This window comes from Macrotis lagotis, chromosome X (genome assembly GCF_037893015.1).
Source record: "Macrotis lagotis isolate mMagLag1 chromosome X, bilby.v1.9.chrom.fasta, whole genome shotgun sequence".
NCBI lineage: Eukaryota > Metazoa > Chordata > Mammalia > Peramelemorphia > Peramelidae > Macrotis > Macrotis lagotis.
In genome coordinates this window covers 278,915,529-278,942,844 of record NC_133666.1, presented here as the reverse complement: position 1 = coordinate 278,942,844, position 27,316 = coordinate 278,915,529, and the positions used below count along the sequence as shown (strand labels likewise).

Genomic DNA, 27,316 nt, shown 5'->3' with positions numbered 1-27,316 from the left:
AATGGCAGAAAAGAATCACAGTGAGATATCCCACCAAAGAAACATCACTTATTGGGATTGAAAACACATAGAAGTAAGGGACAATCTGAAAGAAGAGAAGCAAAAGGAAATAACATTAAAAGAAAACAATTTCTATATAAGCAAAACATAGTGACCTCAAAGACAAGATGCATGGAGACAATTTAAGGATTATAGATCTCCTAGAAAGATGCAACCCCCACCCCACCCCAAATAAACCCAAATGCCATAGGACAAGAAACATGAGAAAATTGTCCAGAGTTTTTGAAAATAGAAAGCAAAGCAACAAATGCAAAAAATCCATGGTTGGCATTCAGAAAAAAACTAACCCCCCACCAAAAAACCAACCCAAAACTATACTGCAAACTCCTAAAATTCACAAATGGTTAAATTTAACAGTTCCAATAATAAATTCTGAAAAAAATCTAGAAGCAAAGACCTTCACCATGAAGGCAAGGAAAGAAAATTTGAATACTGTAGACTATTTGTCACTAGAAACACTGCATAAGTGAAAAAGCAAAGGAGTTTAACATGCAACTCAAGGTGATATACCCTATAAATCAGTCTAATCATCAATGAAAAAAAAGGATTCCAATAAAAAGGCATTTGAAACTTATCTACCTTCCCTCCCCACCCTCCCCAAATATGGATAGAATTTGCTTTGCAAAGACTTCAGAGAACAGAAACAATGGTTCAGTGGATTGAGTCCAACTTTTCATGTCCCTATTTGGGGTTTTCTTGGCAAAGATACAGGAGTAGTTTGACATTTCCTTCTCCAGATTATTTTACAGATGAAGCAAACAGGATTAAATTACTTTTCCAGGGTCACACAGCTAGTAAACTATCTGAGATTAGATTTGAATTCAGGCCTTCCTGTCTCCATGCCAGGTCTATTCATTACATCAAATATAGCAACCAAAGAGGTATAAATAATAAAATATACTATCACAGAAAAAAGTAGGGAAAAACTATCAAGACAGTAATGGGGTTAAAAACAACAAAATAACAACAGAGGAATCTTTAATAGATTTATTTTTAATAGTACACAAAGAGATAAAAATGGAAACAAGTTAAATAGAAAAATTGGTGGAGAAATAGTTCAGAAACATCATGGACTTAAATTGAAAACGCCCTATCTATAAGTGAAATAAAATTCTTTATGGAACTAAATTTCATAATAGGAAGATACCTAAAAAGAAAGAGGAAAGAAGAGGTGAATGTGTGATGTAGGCCCAAGTCAATGAATAGAAAATAACTTCTGAAAATATCTTAGAAAAAGACGGCTTATGAGAGAATGGGTGATATGACAAAGGGAGGGGTTGAAATGGAGAAAGGGAGGGAAGAACTCTCAGTTCAGTGTTGGGAGAGGGTCCCAGTATATAACATTCTCATAGTAGGAGTGCTACATTTTTAAATAGGAGATGGGGACCTGACAATAAGGGATTAGTGCTTCAAGAAACTACTACCTCTGAGAGATTGGGCAGCATCCTTCCTCAGGAGAAAAGGAATTAGAGCTTCTAGGGGCAACTGTCTTAAGAAGAGTGAGAGGGTACAGAAAATACTATAAGGGCAGAGTTACTGTCTGAAAATGTTTAAAAGTAGTAAACACACATTTAGGCAGATAAAGCACAACTCCAACTCTTAAAATGCAATATTGTGGTGGTAGTATTGGCACCAAATATATCACTGGGATCTAACAGGTATAGCTTCCACAGTTCATGCAGCATGAGAGAAGATCCTGAGAGATATAGGAAAAAGAAGTTACAACTACAGCTTCCACAGAATGATCAGAAGAGATTATGGTGGGAAGAGAAATTTTAACCCGCTCTTAATTAGTAAAATTAAGTCACTTAATTTTCAAAGTAATTCCCTTCCCCCCAATGAATTTAAGAAATAGGAAAGAGACGAATGCCAATGTAACATTCTTTAATGACATCCTGTATTTTGATTTAATTCCAACCTGATTTGCAGAAAGAAAAAGTATGAAGCATTTTAAAACTTGATTAAAAGAAAGTAAACAAAAGTATAATTTAGCTTTGATTTGTTAATTTCTGAAAAATAGGTTATTTTTCCCATTTGGAAACAAGGAGAGAAAAAGAGTGTCCTCTTTCAGTAATGGTCTTAAATGAATTAGTCAGAGCCTGGGTAGACCTTAATGACAATTTACTGAATATTAATTTGGTGTTATATCAAAAAAAATCTATTTTTTCTCAAGTAGGCTCCATGATCATTCATAATTTCTCACAGATTAAGGCACACATCATCATTATTGGCATTACAGTTCACACATCCATAAGAAAATATAAATAACATCTTGAAGACAATGGATTTTGTGTGCAATAAAGTGCATCATGTGACCCTGAATGCACTGACCTTCAGGAAGGTAGCATTAAATTGTATGTAAATCTAAGAGTTATAGTTGTTCATTTCTCCTTTAAACTTAACCATTTTCACAGACATTGATTTAAAGGAATAGAGGAAAAAATAATATTTTTTAAACTAGACTATTTTGGGAAAAGTTATACTTATCCTTTTAAGTGGCAAGCAATTTAATTTTTAAAAATTGTTTAACTAATACATTATTTTTCCATAGCATACAAACAAATTGTTGGCAATTGGAATAATTTTAATGGCATACATGTGATCCTATATTTGATATTACATTAGAGGTTAGGTTTGTAGATCAAAGGTCAGTTAAAGTTCCGCTGACATAACTGAGGAATCCATTTAACTATTATTCTGTAAACAGTGTAGACATATTAATATTTAGTAGTAACAGTACCTCTTTTAAAACAGATAAAATCCCAGTCCATGGGATTCATTGGCAAAAGATCCAGATAGACAATACTTTGGAAATATTATTATAACCATTACATTACAGCTAATACTTTATTGTAACAGGAATGTATTTCCTTAAATAATTAGTTCTAACATTAGATAATGTCACTCATGAATTCCAATCTCCCCAATACCAACCATCAAATCCCCTTTCAATACTCTAGATAAACTAGTTCTGTCCTAAATTAACAATTAGCACCTGGCAAGTTGTATTTTTGGGAAAGATAAAAATTCGGAATAAATACTAGCAGTCATTTTTACACACAAACAGCATTCAATTTTAGTTATTTCAGTGCTTCAAGATTCACAGGAGTTAAGCAGTTCAACATAATCATAGCTGTCTAGACCTTGGACAACCCAGACCCTGAGCTTCTTCTCATAAGGAAATAGGCTATCAAAAGCATAATTCTCCATAACTTCAATCAATTTAATTCAACAAATATTTAAGATTGCTTGGAAATGGTCCCTTAAAATTTCTTTTGGAAACAAACATAACCTAAATAATAAATAAAACCAAACCCCAAAAGGTTGATAGTAAAGCAAGAAAAACTGAATAGGATATAAAACATCTGGGTTAGAAGAAATGAAACAATATTTGCACATATATAGAACAGATGACTGATTAGACATGTATAGATGAGATTCTTCACATTAAAATCATTTTGTTTACCATGCAAAACAATTCTAGAACCAAAGTAATTAAATATTAAAACTACAATTGCTGTAGAAGTGACATGTATTTAAAAATTCATTTCAGTGATGAGTACATTCAATGATGATTACTTTTAAAACAGTGTTCTCAAAAAGCTGCCACCTAGTTCCCTTAGACATCGATATGAATTCCATGTTTTATAGACATCATCTCTCTGGTTCCTGTTAAATACATAATGAATGAACTTAAGTGAGGTAAAGATGCAGTGATCGTCACATAGAGCCAATATGGCAGGGGAGAAGTTTTTCCAAAAGGGCAAATCCATAAGCCATGACGAATTCCATCCCGAACATGGTGAGAGGTCCAAGATATAAATAACATCCAGGGAAGAAAGCACCATGAGTCTTTAAGTCGGAAAAGGTGCATAATCAACTTTAGTGTCAGGACCACAACAGGTATCAGAGTAGAACAGTGGAGAAAAGGCCTATGTGGAAGGTTCAAAGCAGCCTGGGAGGAAAGAAAAAGAAACATCAAGTATTGTTTCTATTTGGGAAGGAAAGTTTTTTAAAAAAATATTTCCTAGTTACTTTCCAGTTTTTTTTTGTTTTTTTTTTTTAGGTTTTTGCAAGGCAAACGGAGTTAAGTGGCTTGCCCAAGACCACACAGCTAGGCAATTGTTAAGTGTCTGAGACCGGATTTGAACCCAGGTACTCCTGACTCCAGGGCCGGTGCTCTATTCACTGTGCCACCTAGTCGCCCCCTTACTTTCCAGTTTCTTAACTGAAGTGCCAAGTAAAGTTTTTTTCTCTTTTGGTCTCATTCCCACCACCCCAACACATGAATCAAAACTACTATAGATGTAGAAAGATAAGCAGCATGTGCAATGGGAACCATTTTCTTACTTACATAATCAGATCTGAGGAACTATTTAGTTAATAATTACATTTTAGGGGCAGCTAGGTGGCACAGTGGATAGAGCACCGGCCCTGGAGTCAGGAGTACCTGGGTTCAAATCCGTTCTCAGACACTTAACAATTGCCTAGCTGTGTGGCCTTGGGCAAGTCACTTAACCTCGTTTGCCTTGCAAAAAAAACCTAAAAAAAATTACATTTTATGTTTTGCAATGTTTTATTTAATGGAAGCATTTGGCTTATAAAATGTCTCCAGAATCTCCCCTTTGTTTTGTCTAAACACAAAGCAGTCAATCTAATATTACAACGTATTAGTAAAGTGGTTATGTTATCACTTTATTTCTCCTCTATGTTACTAGAATCATGTAGCAATATTATGCACACTTTTCCAGTATTTCAAAATATCTGTAATTTTATTAGTGCAAGTACATCAATAGAAATTAAAATCTCACCACACCATGGAAGATTGGTGTTACTAGTTGCTGTACAGTAAAAGGGAAAAAAAATTCAGCTCGCTGCCTACCCAACAGCGGTGCATGTAGATGCCAAGCCTGGCCCATACTTTCAGGCCTTTCCAATTTGCTAGAACCTTGAAGAACATTCATTCCACTGGCATAAAGAAGTTATTACACTCTGAACATATTTGCATGTGACTTTAAACAAATCTGAATAGTATAAAGAATGGAGGGATGGGTAACCAGTCTGAAGTCAAGAAGACCTTAAAACATCTGCCCTCACATGTACAGCTTTATGACCCTGATCAAGTCATGTGACTTTTTCTTGCCTCAGTTTCCTCTACTGTAAAATGGTAATAATAATAGAATTTATCTTTCAGTGTTATTGTGAGGATCAAATGAGATAATAATTTGGCAACATAGTACCTGGCACTATATGAATGCTAGCAATTACTACCACTATTATGAATAATGAGAACTTTGATAAAAGAATATTTGAAATAAATGATTAATGAGAAAAATTAATACAGATGAACTAGTTTTCAAGTAAGTTAGCTCTGATCATCTCATAATAAACTAAATACAATTATTTTTACAGTAATGTAGAAAATTATTTAAATCTTTGCCAGAATCTCACATGCTGGTAAATTCCAAATTTCTGTATCTCTGAATTATTTCATTTTTCTATATAAACTTATTCATTATATTGTATTTTTATATATGTACAGCAGAAGCTCTAAACTTTTTTTAATTTTAAGACCTTTTTATATTCTTAAAAATTATTAGGGACCCCAAAAAAGCTTTTTGGGTTATAGCACATTTACTATATTAGAAATGAAAATTGATAACATATTAAATTATTACATTATTTAAAAATAACAATAATAAACTCATTACATGTTAACATAAGTAACATTAAAATTATATTTCCAAAATAAAAGATATTGAGAAAGTGGCATTGCTTACATATTTATGCAAATCTCTTTAATATTTGACATAATAAAAAAACAGTTGGATTTCTATCCTGCTTCTACATTTGATCTTTTACAATATATTGTTCAGGTTGAAGTACGTGAAGAAAATCTGACCTCACACAGATATGTAGTTGGAAAAGGAAGAAGTATTTTAGTAGTCAAATAATAATTCAGCATTATTATAAAAATAGTTTTGGCTTTGGAGACTCTTTGAAAGGGTCCTAGGGATCTTGAGACTATGTTTTGAGGACTACTGATCTAAAGCATGAAAAGAACAATTAAAAATTCTAATTTGAAACAAATACAAATAACTGATATTATATTGCTGGACTTGCAAAGGGTAGGGGAAGATTGGAAGGAGGGCGAGCATTTGGAACTCAAATTTTTTTTAAAAAAATGAATGTTAAAAAATATGGAATCATACAGTTAACTGGGAGATTTAATTTTCAATGGAAAGTAAAAATTACTCTTAATATGAGAAGGAAAAAAATCTAGGTCAATTATCACATGAGTGCTTCCAGAATTGGTCCTTTCAACCTCTGTCAGTCACAACTTGTTCTTTTATAGATAGAGATGGTAATTTTCTATGACTAAACAGTTTGTTGGTATTGATTATCTCTTCACTTAAAGTAATGGATCCTGTTGTTAATAGATATGAAAAGAAATAGCAAGGAACATCTTATTTCCAGGTTTCTTGCTAGAATACAACTTGTTTATAGACAAGCATGAGTAATGAGGAAAAAAAGAGTAGGTTGTTACAAAAAAAAAATATAAAGACCTTTACTGAAAAAATAAACAAATAAATCTTTGTGGATGCTTATTGAGGATGAACTATGCCATCTACCGGTAAATGTAAAGGAAATAAATATTCTATTCTGAAGAAATGAAAGGATTGGTATAATATTTATCCTGATGAAAGTTACCTACTGGCTGAGTCATGATTTCATAATGGTATTACAAAAATAGTTTAAGTTTTTAAAAACTAAATCATCATTTGAATATTTAGTTTGTACAATGTATTAGAATTAGAATCATGGATTAAAATAATTTCTAATTATATAATTGTGAAATTAATCTATCATATTACCTTTTTTTTTAGTTTTTTTGCAAGGCAATGGGGTTAAGTGGCTTGCCCAAGGCCACACAGCTAGGTCTTAAGTGTCTGAGACCGGATTTGACCTCAGGTACTCCTGACTCCAGGGACGGTGCTCTATCCACTGTGCCACCTAGCCACTCCTATCAAATTACTTTTAAAAAGAACAAAATCCCCTCATCTCCTCCAAGCTTTAAAACACATAAATTGATTACATTAAAATAATTATTGAACTAAAAAAATAGAAAAAGAAATTAGTGGGATAGAATAAAGATACCAAATGTCTACAAAAAGAATAGACTTTGATAAATTGAAGAAAATTGGATAAAGGATTCATTATTTAACAATTGTCCCTGAAAAAATGGTTAGTAATTTAATAGAAAATGGGTTTAGATAAACTTTTTGTATACTTTAGTGAATTTTTTAAAAAATTTTTTAGGCAGTGGGGCAGTAAGTAACTTGCCCAAGGTCACACATCTAGGTAATTATTTTGAACTCAGGTACTCCTGACTTCAGGACCAGTGCTCTATCTATTCCAGGGCCAGTACTCTATCCTTTAGTGAATTTCAGATAGATGATAGACAACCATTTTTAAAAACTTTAAAAAGAATGGGAGAAAATGAAGCATTATAAGAAAAGATTTTTTCTAATAAACAAATAGAAGAAATTATTAAAGATGAGGTTCTTAAAATATATGAACAAAAATTCAGCATAATAAAAAGCAAAAGAAAATAGATTGTTATTGTAAACTGTAACAAATGAATATCTGATATCTAAAATACTTTAAAAGGTGTTAAAATTTATATAAAAGCAACTAACTCCAAGTCCACAATGGATAAAGAGTCAAAGGATGTTAAAATCAGTTTCAAGAGGAAACACAAATTGAAAAATACTCAAATATTACTAATATCCAAAGATATTCATATGGAGAATTAAGATCAAGAATTTTAAGCCCAGAAATAACAAAAAAAAGCAGGAATGATGGGGGTCAGGAAAGATCAGATTTTAATTTAAACTATAAAATAAAAATTGTCAAAAGTACTTTGTTACTGGTTAAAAATAGAAAAAAACAGATTAGTTCAATGACACCCCCCCCAAAATTAAACATTATAGTTTTTTGTTGAGTAGTCCAAGGGCACCAACTACTGGGGTTAGAACATAACAAATGCCAGGATAACATGAAAACAATTTATAAGAAATTAGATTTAGACTAACATATTATACTATATACCACAATAAACTCCAAATGGATGTGTGAACCAAATATATATTCTTATCAAAGAAAATAGTAGAGAAGAAAAGAGAAGAGATACCTTTAATGGTCCAGGGACAGAATTCTTATATTAACAAAGGACATAAGTGATCACAGAAGATAAAACGGGCAATTTCCATTACATAAAATCGAAAAATTTCTGCACCAGCAAAATTAGAATTAGAAAAGGAAAAATTACAGGAAAAAAAGTCTTTGCAGCAAACTTCTCTGATAGATATATGCAATCCAAAATATATCAAGAGTTGATACCAATATTGAAGAACAAGAATCACTCCCCAATAGGTAAAGGGTAAAAGGACTTGAATAAACATTTCAAATAAAAAAAAAGCAAGATATCAATAAACAAACGTTAAAAAGGTTCCCAATCAATGTGAGAAATAAGAATTAAAAGAACCCTGAGGTTCTACTTATAACACTAGAGAAGGTAATAAAAATCAAAAAAAGAAGAAAATAGGTGATGCTAGAAAAGTTTTGAAAAGGCAAACAAACCAATAGGGGTTGCTATTAGAACAATGCATTTGTCCCACCATTATGGAAATTTGGAGCTCTACCCAAAAGTTCCATCACTGATTGTACATAGCCTTTGACTCACACATCCCCTAAGTCAAAAACTGAGGAAAATGACCCATCAATACAAAAAAAGGATTTCTAGCAGTACTTTTTAATTATAATGAAGATCAATTGGGTGGATAGCTGAACAAACTGTGGTATGTGGATATAAATGAATGAAAAGAAATTATAATTATGACGGTTTCTGAGAATGCTGTGTAACTGTTGCAGAGAAAAATGAGTAGAGATAGAGATGATCACAGTATTTGTAAAGGATAACAACTCTGAAAGTTTTCGGAACTTTGATAAAGGCAGTGATCAAGATTTTAAAAGACTGACGATGAAACATGCTTTTCCTCCTTTGGCTAAGGAGTAATAGGTTTAAAGTTTAAAATGAAACTTAAATTTTCAGAGATGGTCACTATATTAATTTGATCTTCTATTCTATACTTGTTATAAACAGAAGAAGACTTTCATTTAAGGGAAGGGGAGAGTTAATTAATAGTGAGAGAAATGCTGAGTTGATAGAGATGAGCAGAACTAGAGGAACATTGTACACCCTAAAAGCAACATGGGGTTATGATCAACCTTGATAGATTTGCCCATTCCATCAGTGCAACAATCAGGCACAGTTTTAAGCTATTTGCAATGGAGAATAACATCTGTATCCAGAGAAAGAATTGTGGAGCTTGAACAAAGACCAAAGACCTTTAATGAAAAAAAAGACCATTATCTTATTATGTACTTTTTTTGCTATCTCTTATACTTTATTTTTCTTCCTTAAGGATATGATTTCTCTCTCATCACATTCAATTTAGCTCAGTGTATGCCATGAAAACAATGTAAAGACTAACACACTGCCTTCTGTGGGGGGGTGGGGAGGAAGCGAGATTAGAGGGGGAAAATTGTAAAATTCAAAATAAATGGATAGTGAGAGAAATGAAAGATATAAAAAAGAAAACAACATCAATAAAACATTTAAAAATACATAGAAGAATCTATAGAAATTCAAAGGTAGATACAAATGGTAATTTTGTTACTATCTTGTTATTATATGTAACAAGCTTTCAATTTTATATACTATTTCTGCTTTGTTCCTTGTGTAACAAAATGCTTGTTGACAAAGCTTATAATAAAAAAAGAAAATGATGGGTTGGATTAAAAAACAGTTCTTTGTATGTTTTGGACTTTTATAAATGCTATGTAATAATTTTTTTATAACTATATCAAGCAATTGAAAAGAAAGACAATCAAAATAAACTAAGTTTTTAAGAACTATGTGAAGAATACATTGCTGAGATTATTTGGAAGGATAATAAGAAAATGAAATATGTTTCTTACCTTTAAAGACAGAGATCTAGCTAGAAAAAAGTGGTCCACATCAATAATAGAGGCTAAAAATCCAGCCAGAATGACTTCTCCAAAATCACTCTTCTTCTTGAGTCCAATCACTATTGCCCATGACCACATTCCAATTATACCATGCACTGCATTATCAGAGAGGGCTCTAAGCCAGTCATTTTGCTGAATGAAAGAAAACTGAAAAAGTCTGTCTGCTACAAAGCAGAATAAACCTAAACCAAGACTGGAAATGACAGACAGAGTGCTAAATGTCTGAAGGAGAGCAAAAGTCTTTTCAGTCTCAGTCGCCATCACAATCGACATGATGCTGTATTTTAAATGCCATCAGGGAACTTATAGTCTATTGTTGTTTACATACTATCCTGCAACAGAATAAATAAACCATGAATAAGATTTGTGTCAATATTCACTACTTACATGTTAGATAATATTATTATGATAATCATCTGTGTGTGTGAGAGAGGTAACATGGTATATGGTAGATAAAGGGCCAACTTGGGAGCTAGGAGAACCTGGGTTCAAGTTCTTCCCCTGACACAGTCTGGCTACAAGACCCTGAATCATAAAATTTAATTTTAAACAATCTCTTAATGCCCCCAGGAAATATTCCAAGACTGTAAATTGAAAGATAGTTGTTTGCATGCATTGATAAAGAGAATGTTCTGACAGGAAGCTCCCTCTACCACTGAAATCACAGGTCAGAAAAAAAATATTCATGATGAAATATATACAACTATTGTAAGCCTCTGCCATGCTTTCTGAGCTATACTCACTTTTAATTTTTCAAAGGTAACTGTTGTATTCTATGTCTTGTGTTCAAATAAAAATATGGTTAATATTAAACTGGTTAAAATTAAATATAGATCATTATTTTCCTGGGAAATTCAGGGTTAGTAGAGATTTATAATTACTCACAGATAATTCAACCAACTCTATTCCTTTCTTCTATTTAACTCTGGTCCCAACTCATTTCCATCTATACTGCTGACCCAGATATACATAATTATGAACAAGTTTTATAAGTTATCTATCTATACATATGTTGATATATGGGCAATGTAATTCATCCATTTGGTTTTTCTTATGTGGACTGACAGGCCAAATGAATATATATATGAATAAGTCTCTAGAGATACCCTGAACTCTTGATCCTTTTGTAGTAGTCAAGTTCTGTATGTAGAGTTTTAGGAAGAGAACTGAGACTAACATACTTCTCAGACCTTTTTATAGAAAGACTGTCCAGCACAGTGTTTGGGAGTGGGAGGAAGGTAATAAACATTTATAAAATGCCAGTCCTAAATGCTTTTTTTTTTAAACAAATATTACCTCACTTGATTCTCTGAACAGTCCCAAGAGGTAGGTACTGTTATTATCTCCATTTATAGCTAAGGAAACTGAGACAAACAGAAGTTAAGTCCAGGATCACATAGCTGGTAAGTGTCTGAGGCAGAATTTGAACTGTGGTTTTCCTCACTTGAGGCTCTATCCCCTGTGCCACCAGAGATCTGGATTTAGAATCAAAAAGATCTGGCTTGGTTTGAATCCTGCCTCTTCATACATCACCTATGTGACACAAGGACTTTATATGTGACAAAACTACTACACTTATCTTAGATTTTAGTTTCATTATCTATAAATGGTAACAACATTGATTAAATTAACAAAGGGAAAATAACATCTCTACATATAAAATATTTTGTAAAGCTTAAGGTATTATGTAAATATCCTTGGTGATATTTTCAGATATCTAATTTTCAGGTATCATTAAATTAGATTAAATTACTGACAAAGTGTAAATGGATGCTTCTGATTATTTATATTTATTATTTGTCTAAAACCTTAGAGTTTGCAATCTTTTCAAATTATGTAATTGTTTTTACTTAAATTAAATCAATGTAATACAGGTTGTTAATATAACTAAATTTGAACTATGTATACATAAGGAAGCCAGGAAATACACAAGTTTAACAGAATATATGTAAGATTAATTTGAACAACAATTAATGATTCCTTTCCTTTTTTTCAACATTAAGATAAATTTATTTTTATACTCATTTTGGACAAGTTTAAATATTGCAATGGGCACTGTCCCTCATCATTTGATAATCAATATAAATCTCATTCTATACTTTTTTTCCTGTACTTTTCATCATTAATTATGTCTTATGAGAAAAGGAACTTAATGACACAATTATTTCTAGTTACTGATCCTTAAATGGAATGCTTCTGATGACTTTCTACATTATGTTCTCCCTTCTACACATGTTCTCTAGTTTATCAAAGTACTTTTTAAAATGATAGCTTATATAGATTTGTCTTCTCCTTGGGGATGGGAACTGGGAAAGGAGGAAGGGAGAGAACCCAGAACACAAAGATTTTTTTCCCTTACTGTTTTTTTTAATGATATTTTATTTTATATTTTCTAATTACATGCAAAGATAGTTTTCAACATTCATCTTTTTGTAAGGTTTTGAGTTCTACATTTTTGTAAGGTTTTGAGTTACATTTTTCTATCTCCTTCCCTTCCCTGTTCTGCTCCCACAACAGCAAGTAATCTGGTATAGGTTATACATGTACAATCTTGTTTAACATATTTCTATATTTAGTCATGTTGTGAAAGAAAAGTCAGAACTAAAGAAGGGGAAAACAGCATGTAATACCTATTTTCTTTGATAATTTCAAATAGGTATCAGAGTTTAACTAAAAAAAGATTTTTTTTTACCTGAGACAAACATTTTAGGAGATAGGAGCTTTTAGAGAAGAAGAAGGAAAGCAGGGATTTTATGGTGATGGGACCCAGATAAGGGAATAGACATACCAGAACCATAAGGCTTTGGGACAGAAGTGTCTAAATCATTACAGGAAAAAGAAATTCCTCCATGTCAGTAACCAGAGGCAAAGTCCCAGCTACCCAGTCCTAGTTATATCTGTAACTGTATTAAAAAAAAACCCTGATAAATTTGTTAAGTAATTCCACAAATCTGTTTTATCTCATTTTTATTTTACTCTTAACTATTTAACAAACTACAAAACTTATAATACTAACCTTACATTTATGTCCAGGTGGCTGATGTGACATCATGAGGGCATGAACCAGAACATTTATCATAAGAAACTGAGACCCAGTTTAACAGGAACTAAAAACAGAAAAACAGAATAATTTTTATTTGTAAGAACTCAGTGAAAGAAGAGAGCTATCTGACATCTGTATTTTATACATGGTGATAGAGATGGCTTTCCTTGCTTGCATTGACTTTTTACAATAGCTTTTGTCAGCCACTATGAAGGTGAATGTAAATTCCAAGTAACTTTAGCTGGTTCAATTATAGAACAACATTAGTATTGGAACTGACTAGACAATTCTAACAATATAGGACTTACAGAAAAAAGGGAAGAAGTTATCTTCTTTTCCCTCCAATCTCCCTTCCCTGTTCATGGATAAGATGTGAAAAGAGAGGGATACATGGAAAGTGGGGAAGGGGTCTAAATACTTTGAACTTGTCAGGAGAAGATGTTGGAATTAAAGCTGCCAAAAGAAGTCACAATGAATCATTTATAATCTCATTCACATATTTCACAACTATTTATTAAGAGCCTACTATCTGTAATGTGCAGTTAGTAGCAAATAAAGATGACAAAGGCAGGGCTCCTTAAATATCCTATAGTCTAAAAATAGACCTTAAATATTACAACTTTACATAATGGTAATCTGCTTTTTGTTTCTTAGTATGGCACTCACTTTGGCAGCACATATACTAAAATTGGAATGATATAGAGATTAGCATGGCCCCTGTGCAAAGATGAAAAGCAAATTTGTGAAGCGATTCTTAGTATGGAAAAAAGTTAGCTATTCTAGTCCATTCCTGCCTTTGCTTTCTGAGATGGTTACTGGCTTAACAAACCTAATGGTCCTGAAAATTCCAAAGAAAAGGGTTGTGGCAAATTTACATGAGTCAAATCTCTGACCCAAAGTATCAGGTATAATACTTTTATGTACTTCTTGAAAGATCATTTATCCAAAAATCTAGAAGACTTTTCCAAAGGATCTTTTCACACAAAAAGAGAAATTATGGCTGTTGAATTTTCTGCAATGCTACAGCTAACCATTAACCATAAAATAATAAAAAAAATTATTTTAATAGAATTATGATACTAGGACCAGAGATTTCAAAAAATCCTTATGACTGATCTGAATTCTGATTTTTGATGAATTTAACTTACCTGATTTTGGGAGATATGTGTTTATCTGAAAAATATTGTCTCTACTAGGAACTGGCTTTGACTTTTTTATACTAGTCCAGCAATATGTCCTTTTTTCTTCCTAGTATTTATCATGCATTCCCTCTGGTCTTTCTTCTCTCTCTACATTCACTCTCTTACTGATCCTATTAGCTACTGTAAGTTAAAACATCAATGCTTTGGGGCAGCTAGGTGGCGTGGTGGGTAGAGCACTGGCCCTGGAGTCAGGAGTACCTGAGTTCAAATCCAGCCTCAAACACTTAATAATTATCTAGCTGTGTGGCCTTGGGCAAGCCACTTAACCCCATTTTCCTTGCAAAAACCTAAAAAAACAAACAAAAAAGCATCAATGCTTTGCTTTATCAGCTTTACTCACTCCCTAAACTCCAGTCCTAAATCACCAAATGCCCGCTGAATATTTCCACTGCATCTCAATTTCAACATGTCTAAAATGGAACTTCCCTGATAAAACTGCTCCTCTAACTTTTCCTAATTCTGTTGAGGGCATTACTATCCTGTTCATTTCATCAAAGATAGCCATAACTCTTCCTTTTCATTGAAGTCCTTATTCAAACAGTTCCTAAGTCTTTCAGGTCTATCTTCTCTTGCAACTGCCATCCTCTTTTCTTGATTCTGAGTCAACCAACCATCTAGTTCACCTTACCTTTTTGTTTCTAGACTGATATAATAGCCTCTAATTTGTTCCTCTCCTTTCCTTCCCTCCCCATTTCCAATTCATTCTTCAACTATTGCCAAAATAATCCTAAGGTATAAATCTAAAAGGCAAATTTTCCAGCATGGCACTAAAGACCTCCAAAATTGGAGTCTAACTTCCATTTCCAGACATTTCAATTACTCCTCCTCACTTAAGTCTACCTCCTGCTCAAATCAGTCAATATTTGTTCAGCATTCTTTTCATCTCTTTGTCTTTGCATGAGCCATCCTTCCAGACATGAATGCACTCTCTTTCATCTATCTGTACCTTTAATTTTATTCAAGGCTCACTTTGGGGAAACATCCTATAGGATGTTTCTCCTGAGCTCCCTAGTTACTAGTGTCAAATTATCTTATACTTATTGGTTTATATATTTTAGTCCTTTGAGGGCAGAGAAGGAAGCAGTATAGTATAGTGACAGTAGAGGATCTCCAATCAGAGGTTCTAAATTTTAGATGATATCTCTAATTAGGCAAGTCACCTAAGCTCCAAAAGCCTCAGTTATAGTCTCTGTAAAACCAATGGCTTGAATTGGTGGCTTTTTTTTTTTTTTTTGGATTTTGCAAGGCAAATGGGGTGAAGTGGCTTGCTCAAGGCCACACAGCTAGGTAATTATTAAGTATCTGAGGCCGGATTTAAACTCAGGTACTCCTGACTCCAGGGACGGTGCTCTATCCGCTGCATCACCTAGCAGCCCCCGAATTGGTGGCTTTTTGATAATCCCATGACTGTTTTTCATTTTGTGTTTGTATCCCCAACGCCTAGCGCTGTGTTTTGCACACAAGTGTTTCATAAATAACTGGTGAATTAAAGTATATAAATATCATTTTCAGCAATTGCTCCCAAAGGAGTCTGAAAGGTAAGATAAGCATGCCAATGACTAAATGAAGCAGAGTATCCCAAATTTCTTAGTACAATCTTAAACTGGAATAACTTTAATAGCTTAAAATTCCAAAAGACTGTTGGAACACCATATATATATATATATATATATATATATATATATATATATATATAAACAGCACCTGGGTCAGACACCCTGCCTCCTTCCAGCAGGTTCACATGGAGGAACTGATAAAAAAAAAAAAAAGATTCTTATAAATTTTGAGATGTTCCAGCTCGGTCCTCAAAGTCACAGCCTCGCAGCAGCAGACAACTTGGATAACGATGATTTTTTAAGGGGCGTCAGGCCTCGGTGGGCACTCCCAGTCCCCGGGGGCGTGAGGCCCCTGGGGTCCCTCCTACCTCGCACTCAGCCAGGGGACTTCGGCATCTTCTCCCGCGGCCTGAGGGGACGAGAAGGGGCAGGAGTTGGGGGCCGGCCCCTCGCCCCCGCCCCCCGGTCGGGCTCGGGCTCAGCACTTCCAGCCGCGGACAGCTCCCGGCCCGGGGCGGGGGGCGGGGGAGGGTCCCAGGCCGACGGGGCCCCTCCCCCTCCGCACCCTTCAGAGAGGGGGCGCGTCGTGGGCCCCCGGCCCCGCACCAGCGCCCTCCGCCGTGACCCAGGCCCGCCCCGCCGCTGCCTCCGGTCCGCCCGCCCGCCCCGGCCCGGGCCCGCAGCCACCTCGTCAGTGCGGAGCCGAGCCCGCGGCTCCACGGCGGCCCGGCGGGGCAGCGAGACGCGCGGGGCCGGCTAGAGGGGCCTCGGCGGCTGGGCCCGCCCTGCGGCCGCCGGGACGCCTGGAGGACCTCGGGGCGGGGCGGGGCGGGGCGGGGCCGAACTCCGCAGGTGACGCACTTGAACTCCATCCCTTCTAAGGCTCGCGTCTCATTCTCCCCGCCCCGGGCTGGCCCCGGCCGCCCCCGCAGCCCGGGAGGCCGGGGCGCTGGGGAAGCGCGGGAGCCCCGCCTCCGGGCCGCGCCCCTGGCAGCGGGCTCTCCGGGCGCGGGGAGGGAAGCCCGCAGCGTCCGATGCGCCGGGCACCCAGAGAGCTGCGGCGTTCGGGCCCCGGAGGCGCCGCCGCCGGCCCTGCTGCTCGGGGGCCGCGCACGGGCCCCGGCCCGGGGCAGGGCCGCCGCCTGGGCCAGGGCCGCCGCCTGGGCCGGCCTGCGGGGACGGCAGTTGGGCCGGCGTTAGCGGGTGGCCGGACTCTGGGGCTGTCGGCTTCTTTGCTCCGATTTCTAGCACTGATCCATGCCTGCGTGTGACTGGACGGGACTGAGGGCTTTTACATTTGTTTATTTTATTTGTTTTATTATTTTTTTTGCAAGGCAATGGGGTTAAAGTGACTTGTCTGAGGACCGATTTGAACTCAGGTCCTCCTGACTCCAGGGCTGGTGCTCTGTCCACTGTGCCACCTAGCCGCCCCAACTTTTTTTTTTAGTAAAGATTTTATTTATTTTGAGTTTTGAAACTTTTTCCCCTAATCTTACTTCCCTCTCCCCCACCCCCCCACAGAAGGCAATTTGCCAGTCTTTACATTGTTTCCATGGCATATACATGGATCCAAATTGAATGTGATGAGAGAGAAATCATATCCTTAAGGAAGAAACATGAAGTATTAAGAGATAGCAAAATTACGTAATAAGATAATGGGTTTTTTCCTAATGAAATTTAGTCTTTGTTCAAACTCCACTGCTTTTTATCTGGCTACAGATGGTATTCTTCATCACAGACAGCCCAAAATTGTCCCTGATTGTTGCACTGATGGAATGAGTGAGTCCTTCAAGGTCGAACATCACCCCCAAGTTGCCGTTAGGGTGTACAGTGTTCTGGTTCTGCTCATCTCGCTCAGCATCAGTTCATGCAAATCCCTCCAGGCTTCCCTGAAATCCTGTCCCTCCTGGTTTCTAATAGAACAATAGTGTTCCATGACACACATACCACAGTTAGCTAAGCCATTCCCCAATTGAAGGACATTTACTTGATTTCCAATTCTTTGCCACCACAAACAAGGTTGCTATGAATATTTTTGTACAAGTGATATTTTTACCCTTTTTCATCATCTTTTCAGGGTATAGACCCAGTAGTGGTATTGCTGGGTCAAAGGGTATGCACATTTTTTGTTGCCCTTTGGGCATAGTTCCAGAAAGGATGGATGAGTTCCCAGCTCCACCAACAATGTAATAGTGGGACTGAGAGGACTTTTTAAAAAAATTTTCTGCCTACTGGTAATGTACCTTTCCACACTTACTTCACTAGGTTGGTATGAGCACAAGGTGTCTCTTATCTACCCCTTCTTTAGACTATCCACAATTACCCCAGTCCTTTTAGATTACATTAGAGGATGCTTTCCAGACTTCTCATCATTTTGGTTTTCTTCTGAATGGCCTAAAATGTGGAGCTCAGAATTTGAAAAGATACCAAGGCAGTATATAATGGAACTATTAGCCCTTTTGTTCTGGAAAATAATGCCTCTCAGTGAGTCTTTGATCACTCTAGCTCCTATATGATCCCATTAAATGATACTGAACTGACAGTCTTCTAAATCTTTTTCTTAAAAACTATTGTCTATTTCTGTCACTCCCATCAGGTGTTTGTAAATTGTAAATTTGTAAACAATTGTAAAGTTGTTCTTTTGAACCCAAATGTAGAATTATACATTTCTTCCTATTTCAGTTTCATCATATTAGATTATTTTAATTACTCAGTCCTTGCCTGAGTTATTTTTTGGATCCTGACTCTGTCATCAAACATGTTAACTAACTATTACTCCTACTTACATGTCATTTGCAAATCTGACAAGCATGTGGAATATGCTTTCTTCTAAGTCACTGATTAAAAAAAAACCCAAAGACCTAGAGAATCCATTTAACCAGTTCCAAAATTACATCCCTGTACTGTCAATCACCTAACCCACATCTTGTCTTGAAATGGGGATTCTGAAATGTTTGTCAGATACATAAACCTTAGTTAACATGTGATCTGTGTACCATGGGTTTTGATACCTTGATTCTTTCAGTTATTTTAAAAATCACAATTTGATCTGAGCCCTCACCTAGAAAACCATCTATTTACTGTATAATCCAAAACCCTAGCACCACCTCTTCTTTTTTAAGCATCCTGGCCATAGTCAATAAACATTTATTTAACATCTATTATGTTTCAGACAGGTAGCAGGCAAAGGAGATAGTATATGGTAGGCTTGGAATTGGGAAGACACCTTCCTGAGTTGAAATATGGCCTCAGATTTTACTAGCTCTATGACCCTGGGCAAGTCACTTAACCCTAATTGCCACAGTGTACTCATCAGTAAAATGACCTAAAGGAAAAGGCAAATAATGCCAGTATCTTTGCTAAGAAAATCCCAAATGGAGTCACAAAGAATTGAACAGAAATGAAAAATGACTGGACAATAGCAACTTGTATCCGGCACTGTGTGTTGTGCTGGGGATACAATAATAATAAAATCAAAGACAGTTCCTATCCTACTGCCCTAAAGGAACTTGCATACTAATTGGGGAAAAAAACATACAATTTATTAAAAGCAGTTCAAGGGAAAATTCCAAAATTAATAGAATCTTCAAACCACAATGTATCAAGACAGTCTTTTTCTAAGGGTCATTTATAGGTCAACATCCTTTACATACCTGTCATCCACATATTTTAATCCAGGTGTCCTCTTGTCTGTAAGAATCTTTTTGCATTCTCGTAGGATTTATTGAAGTCTTTTTGTCACTCCTGCAAAATGACACTCTCTGTTCTTTTGGTTGGTCCTTGTTTTGTCACTAACTTATTATGTGTGTAAGTATGAAGACAGAGGTGGTTGTACAGATCCTGACCCTGTAATCATCTCAGCCTGGTATGTCCAGGTGATCTATTATCCTATTTGGTATGTCCTTCAGAAGACTATACCCCATTTCTGTAAGAGTTGTCAGACCATCTCAGTTGATCCTCAGTTCACTTCCATGAGATTCTGAAGGTATGTTATATAAATAAAATAAATGGAAATGCTTTCTGATAACCACCATGTTTGCACAGTTACTCAGAAACCGAAATCTCTAATTGGGTAAAAGAGTGAATGCCTTAGTTTATTGGTAGGTAATGTCCCCATTGGGGGCTTTCTACTAAAAAAAAATAGAGGCTTTCATATAACTCACTCCTTTCAGAAAGAAGTCTTTTTCCTTCTCTCTATTACCTGGAAGTAGTTTCATTATTTTTTCTGGAGTGAGAGAAAATTTCTTGGAATAACTCAACAAAGTACCAAATATACAAAAGAAATGTTCTTCTCCAGCACCAGATTCATTCTGGTTTATGGCTAAAGGGATCTTTTTTTTAGTTTTTTTGCAAGGCAAATGGGGTTAAGTGACTTGCCCAAGGTCACACAGGTAATTATTAAGTGTCTGAGGCTAGGGGTGGCTAGGTCATGCAGTGGATAAAGCACCGGCCCTGGAGTCAGGAGTACCTGGGTTCAAATCTGGTCTCAGACACTTAATAATTACCTAGCTGGGTGGCCTTCGGCACGCCACTTTACCCCATTTGCCTTGCAAAAACCTAAAAAAAAAAAAGTGTCTGAGGCTGGATTTGAACTCAGGTACCCCTGACTCCAGGGCCAGTGCTCTATCCTCCAAGCCATCTATCCACCCCTAAAGGGAACTTCTTTACTAGTCAGTCCAAAGTTTGCCCTAGGAAAAGTCAAATTTTAGGTGATATTGGGTACAGAGGCAAGGTCATTTCTTCTAGAAGATAATCTGACCCCAAATCCCTAAATTTGGGCCAGATTCCCAGGTGTGTGTGTGTGTGTGTGTGTGTGTGTGTGTGTGTGTGTGTGTGTGTGTGTGAATTTTCATTTATGTATCTATACAATGCACGTGGAACTTAATTATTTAGTTAGAAGTTTGAGAATGATTCCCTTCACCTTCAATCAAATCAAATTACTCTGACATAACCATCTTCCAATCTACTCCTGGGGTTCAAAAATTTGACTCTTGGTTATACAAATCTGAAATCCTGCCTTGGGTTTCAAGGCCTTATATCTTACCTATACCCTATCTTTGCTCATATTATTTGCTCATATTTGCCTATGGTATCCTCTTTTTTCCCTCTACTCATCCAAATTCCACTCAATTTAGCAGGGGCAGCCCAAATCACTCCTCTTTTAGGGTGCTTTCTCTGGTTACTTATTCCATCTCTTAATTCAAGAAATATATGTGGCTACCATATATATATATATAAAGCATTTTGCTAGTTTTTTTAAAAAATGGTACTACCCTCAATGAACTCATATTGCAAAAGACAAAATACTTTAAAAAATTTAAGGGAAAGATGACTTTTAGCTGAAGGGATTCACTCATGGAGGAGGGATACTTGCATTTGGCCTTGTCTCTCCTAGACAAATCTAAACTTCAGATTAATTTATTAGAAGGCATAAAAGAAAATATGACTAGAGGAAGAAAGACAAGTTAGGGGACTCATATTTGTCTAGGAGAGAATTGATTCAACTAGGGCAAAGACACTGAGTGGAGTGAAGGTGGGGGAAAAATCTCATTTATTTTCCCTTCTCTGCAATCCTATAACTTTGAGTGTATACCCTATCATGAAAACTAGGAATTGTAGAGTTTGATAGAATTGTCTTAAGTCATCTCCCTAGATTGTGAGCTCTCTGAGGGACTATTTCTTAATTCTTAATATCTCAGAATGTGTAGCACCTAGCACATAGTAGATATGCAATAAATACTTGGTTAATAGATAAGTTCCAAGGGCAACTGAAGGAAAAGCATTCTCTACCCATATTTGTCTTGAATGTGCTACCAAGTCCTTACTTTCTAAATAATAGAAAATCTTTACATGCAAATGAGGAAACAGATTCTGAGGTTAAACATCAACTTCAGGAGCAGCTAGGTGGCACAGTGGATAGAGCACCAACCCTGGAGTCAGGAGTACCTGAGTTCACATCTGACCTCAGACATTTTAATAAGTACCTAGCTGTGTGGCCTTGGGCAAGCCACTTAACCCCATTGCCTTGCAAAGACTAAAAAAAAAAAAGCCAACTTCAAATTCAGAAAATGGAGGGAAATGCAGTAACCAGAATTAGAATCAGAATTTTAAAGGTGAAAGAAACTTTGGAAAATTAGAACCTTGTGTTCTCCAAGTGCTATACCACTACTTAGGCAATGTGATTTAAGAGAAAACCCATTTTTGCTGAATTTTCCTTTTAGTCATGATACATCATTTACAACTTGTCAAATCCCTGGTCTTCCATCAAAAGATTAATTTATTCTGTAAAGAAAAGAATGCCAAACATTGCACACTTTAACTTAAACAGCTACATTGAAAAAAAATCTTGGATCAAATTCCAATTTGGAATTTATTATCCAGAGTCTGTACCATTGAAAGATGTCAGGGATAAGAAGAATTAACTTGCTGAAAAACATTTTATTTCAATAATCAATTTGTTATTGACCTAATAACAAGTTGACAAAACCTATAAGTCATGATAATTATAAGGGTAAGGAGGCAGAAGCTAGGAAATTCAATTCAGTTTGAGTCTTCTAGTCCAAAAATATAAGTTAGTCCTTCACTAGATTTCAAAGCACATAAATAACATACACAGATAACAAGTTTGACCATACCATTTTCAATGTACATAGATTCTGTCCTCTAATGTCCCAGGTCACCTAGTTACTTCTGTTACCATCATCATTATTGTAGTTGCTACCCATGGGTTCTTTATACACTGAAGATCCTGTCCTGATATTCACTTTGGGGGACTTCACCTTCAGTGAAAGTAACTATAGGGAACTACTACTTATCAATCCTTCAGTATCCAAGAGGACCACACCAACCAAATGATTGAAGGTATGAGTTGCACAATTATGTTTAATATAGTGAGAGGTATACTGTACAAGGCTTCCTTCTCACTTACCTTTACCAGAATGGTTCTGTATCAGAGCTTGACTTACAGCAAACAGGTTTTGCTGCTGTGGGAGTCTCTTGATCTTAAATGGCTTTGATTCCTCCTGTGTCAGTGAGGCACCATGGCTCATCAACAATGGTAGGCAAGCACTAGCTTGTGCTATGTGATGGTAATATATGACAAGCAAGTACATTCTAATCTGATATTTAAGATAGAATTAATATTTCTTGATCTATATATTTCTGATCAGAAGTTAGTTTCTTAATCTTTAACTAATGTTCATAAAATGTCAGTCTACTATGTAAATCCTCTCCTACAATGCTGACTTCACTCTTGTCAGTACCATCTGGTCTTCTCAGTGATAGCATCAATAAATTCCTTACCTGATCAACAAAACTCAAGATAAAAGAGATTATCAGAGAGAAAATCCTATTGTCATTTATAAACATTTGCTCTCCAGCATAAGTGGAATTCTTATCAATAGCAATTTTGAGCAAATATTTTAAGATTTGAGAGATCATATTGTAAAACCATGTCATCTGTGTGAAATCTCATTGGCTAATTTGTTTTTATGATCCTTTATTGTTTTTGTATAAAATGTCCCCCGAATTTTGTATCACTCTTGGCATTTGCAAGGTTTTGCTAAGATTCTAGAGAATTAAAACTTCATTTAACACAGGAACCGAGATGCTTTCCAAGACTCACATCCCTCTCTTGGGGAATGGGTCCCTCACCTATTCCAGGGTGCCCATGCCCTTCACAAAGAAAAGGGAACTAACTTCTACAGGATCAGGTGCTTGACTACACTGGAAGCCTCACCACATCCGTCTCTGCCACTCTAGATTTGAGGATCTGTATTTGACTACCTTTTGATAGGCCATCAACCATCGTTTTGGAAGTGATCACCTATCTCTCAGGACTGACTGACTCATCTTGAACTGTTCGCCTGTTCACATGGAACCCTTCTCCACTTGACCTTTAAAGTTCTTGTCCAATCTCATCTGATCTCAGAAGGTAAACAAGGTTGGGTCTGATTAGTACTTGGTTGAGAGAACAGCTGTATTGGAATTTCCGGTACCATGAAGTCACCCCTTCAACCAAGAAGCAGCAAGAACAGAGAACCTTTTTCAAGGGTGTGATGTTGAAGCCAGTGCCTAGAGCTACTTGTCATGGACCAGGACCCAGGCCAAAACTCCAGCCTTACCTACTAGATGTCTAGTACTATTCAGAAAATAACAAGGTTAAAACTTATTTAGAAATACTCAGTTTTCACAGGAAAGACCATTATAAAACTCACCAATGTGACTGCTAATGTGACTTGTGACTACTTACACTCAATCCACTTGAATCTACTTTGCACAATGTTTATTTCTGATGCATTATTTTTGTCATTTTGTGATTTTCTTATTTCTCTAAATTCCTTTTGAAATTGCTTTGCTAAATCTGGAAAATCAGCACTGTTTATTAAATGATAATTTCTCTAGGCATTTTGTCAAATTGTATTGTTTCTGAAATTTTAATTTGGATAAAAATATTCCAATATAGTAAAAGCACATTTACCAGAAATGATAAATCTAATTAGGGTTTAAGGTTTCTGTTAATATGACAACATTAATGGGTAACGTCTTATTGAAAGGCCTTAGAAATACACAAATGAGATCATCTTTGCTTCAGTATAGTATAATTCATCAACATTATCTCTTAATAGTAACTCTTATCACATGATTGTACTAGAAATACAAAGTAAAAAAACCTTAAAGGTGTTTTGGAGAACATAACACACTCACAAGTAGGTGCTATACACTGGTAAGGATGGAGGATGGACAGAGTATTTAAACGACAGGAGTGGAGGGTGGTCAGGGAATGGCTCATGGTATCTGCTTGGGCTGTCTTCAAGGAATACAAGGATTTGGAGTAGCTAAAATAATCTATAGGCAAGTGGAAAAATAGTATAAGCAGTTAGGTGGCACAGTAGATAAAGTGCCAGGTCTGGAGTCAGAAAGACTCATCTTCCTGAGTTCAAGACTGATCTTAAACATTTACTAGCTGGGTGAACCTGGGCAAGTCACTTAACCCCATGTGCCTTAGTTCTTCATTTGTAAAATGAGCCAGAGAAGGAAATAGCAAACCACTCCAGTATTTTTGCCAAGAAAATCCACAAATTGGGTCACAGAGTCAGACACAACTGAAATGACTGAACAACATGGAGGCAGGAGATGGAGCATCAAATCCATATCCGGTTTGGTTGGAATATAACTGAGTTGGTGATATGAAATAATACAGACCTATGAAGGACCATTAAAAGCCAGACTAAACAGTTTGTATTTTATCCTAAAGATAGAGTAGCCATTCAAAAGTTAAGTCTTGAATGTACTACCAAGTTCTTTCTTTCTAAATAGAAAACTTTACATGCAAATGAGGAAACAGATTCTGAGGGTAAAAGTCAACTTCAAATTCAAAGTGGAAGCAAATGCAGTAACCATAATCAGAATCATAATTTTTAAGGTGAAAGAAACTTTGGATAAAAATATTCCAATCAAACCTATGCCTTATAAAGATTATTTTGGTAGTTTTGCAGGCAATAGATTGAAAAGGGGCAAAGTGCAAGTAGAGAAAACCTGATGTGTCTAAATTAGGATGGTGGTAGCATACAGATGGGAGAAAAAGGGATACATGCAAGAGTTATGTAGTAGAATGGATAGGACAGGGCAGCTTATTATATAGGGAGTGGAGGGGGAGAAAACAATCATTAAATACCTACTATGTGGCAGTCATGATGTTAAGTGCTTAAAGATACAGGATGATGGCTACATCCACAGAAATAAGGGAGTTTAGAGGGTGGGGGGGATAGCTTATTAAAGGAAAAGATTACTTGTATTTGAAGGATATGTTGTTTGAAATATATTACCTTAGGACCACCTAAATTGTGTGACTAACATTTAGGTTTCAATTGCTATGCCCTCTTTTCATTATAGAGATGTTTGTCAGGATCTTTTTTTCCAATTGCTACCCTTCCCTTTATGGATAATTGCTTGCTTAGAAAAAGTAGGAAGGGAAAACTGTAAATTTGTGAGTCAAAGGCCACATTGTCTTTTCACCAAAGAACATACCCCAAGGCTATTTCTTACCAGTAATCAAATGATTTAGACAAAAATAATTCCCTTATGATATTCAAGGTCATACTGACTTTTATTTGCTTTCTTTTCTATGCAACTTTCTATTCTTAAGAACCTAGCTGAGATCAAATCACCATGTACAGTATTTTTATTGATAGTCACTTCAGTTTCAACTCCTTCCATTTTATACAGAAAATTTGAATAAAATTTTAAAAAAGAATGGAATGTCATAATTATTTGAAAATTATTCCTATTTTCAAATAGGATGTTTTGCAAAAATTTTAAGTAATTGTAGTTCAGAACTGGAGCATTTTAACAGGTAAAACAAGTTTCAGGTTAAGTTTTCAGGCTAAATTAATCTATAGTTTATGGTATACTAAAAGATATACAATTGCAATGAAAAAATAATTAAAATTATTGCTGCAGCAATAGTAAACAAATTCTAAAAGTGGTTACTGGTCATTTTCAAAACATAATTGGTTCTTCATTAAATTCTAAAAATGGTTTTCTTTTGCCATGGATATAGGGTGTCATTAGCATAAAATTTTGAGACCTCTTTAGTTTTTTTTTTTAAATTTATTTTGAATTCCACAACCTTTCCTCCAATCTTGCACACCCCCACCCCCCATAGAAGGCAGTACTAGTCTTTACATCGTTTCCATGGTATACATTGATCCAAGTTGAATGTGATGAGAGAAATCCGTATCCTAAAGGTCTTTGGTCTCTGTTCAAACCACACAATTCTTTATACATTACTAAAATATTCTTGTTTAAGAGCAAAAATAATACCTCTTCCCCCATAAAAATATAAAACCTCATGAGAAATAAAGAGAAAAAAAATGTGTTTCAGTCTGTGTTCTGATACCATCAGCGGTCTCGGGTGGATCACATTCTTCATCTTAAGTCCATCACAGAAGCCACCTCCATACTTTGCCACAGTTGCTGCCACTGACTGCAACTCCATCCATTCCTCCCCACTACCATATACTGTATTCTCTTTCCCTTCACCCCATCCCTCTTCCAAAATGTGCCTCAGGGCAGCCGAGTGACCCAGCAGACAAAAGCACCTGCCCCAAGACCAAGAGGTCCCCAAACCCACACCACCCCAGAGACCCAGCAAGCACCTAGCCCTGTGGTCCCAGACAGGCCACTCAATCCCAGCACCTTGCAAAAAAGGAAAAAAAAGATAATGCAGTATATCTGACTCTTCTTTCCTATGATCTAGCCTCTCCTCCATCACCCACCCCCCCTTCTCTCCTCCTTACTCCAGTTGTCTATACCCTATTGAGTGTGTATGCTGCTTTCTGAGCCAATTCTGCTAAGAG

The 27,316-nt window shown here is 36.1% G+C and overlaps 1 protein-coding gene and 1 non-coding gene across 5 annotated transcripts; one reads left to right on the top strand and one right to left on the bottom strand.

Moving 5' to 3' along the window:
- Nucleotides 1-1,067: 1,067 nt before the first annotated feature.
- On the bottom strand, nt 1,068-16,749 carry TMEM267 (transmembrane protein 267). 4 transcript variants are annotated; one of them, XM_074200825.1, is made up of 6 exons: nt 16,644-16,749; nt 16,325-16,365; nt 16,105-16,150; nt 13,172-13,262; nt 10,105-10,487; nt 1,068-4,015 (listed from the first exon to the last, which is right to left on the bottom strand). In XM_074200825.1, exons 5-6 carry the CDS (start codon nt 10,426-10,428, stop codon nt 3,680-3,682), a joined length of 660 nt encoding a protein of 219 aa, XP_074056926.1. In that variant the 5' UTR covers nt 10,429-10,487; nt 13,172-13,262; nt 16,105-16,150; nt 16,325-16,365; nt 16,644-16,749; the 3' UTR covers nt 1,068-3,679. The 4 variants fall into 4 exon arrangements, with proteins under 4 accessions (XP_074056926.1, XP_074056925.1, XP_074056924.1 ...); XM_074200824.1 differs by lacking the exon at nt 16,105-16,150; XM_074200823.1 differs by lacking the exons at nt 16,105-16,150; nt 16,644-16,749 and having other exon boundaries at nt 16,325-16,621.
- LOC141503731 (U6 spliceosomal RNA) lies at nt 13,857-13,960 on the top strand. Its single transcript, XR_012473057.1, has one exon. It is a non-coding gene; the product is annotated as a U6 spliceosomal RNA (small nuclear RNA).
- Nucleotides 16,750-27,316: the final 10,567 nt, after the last annotated feature.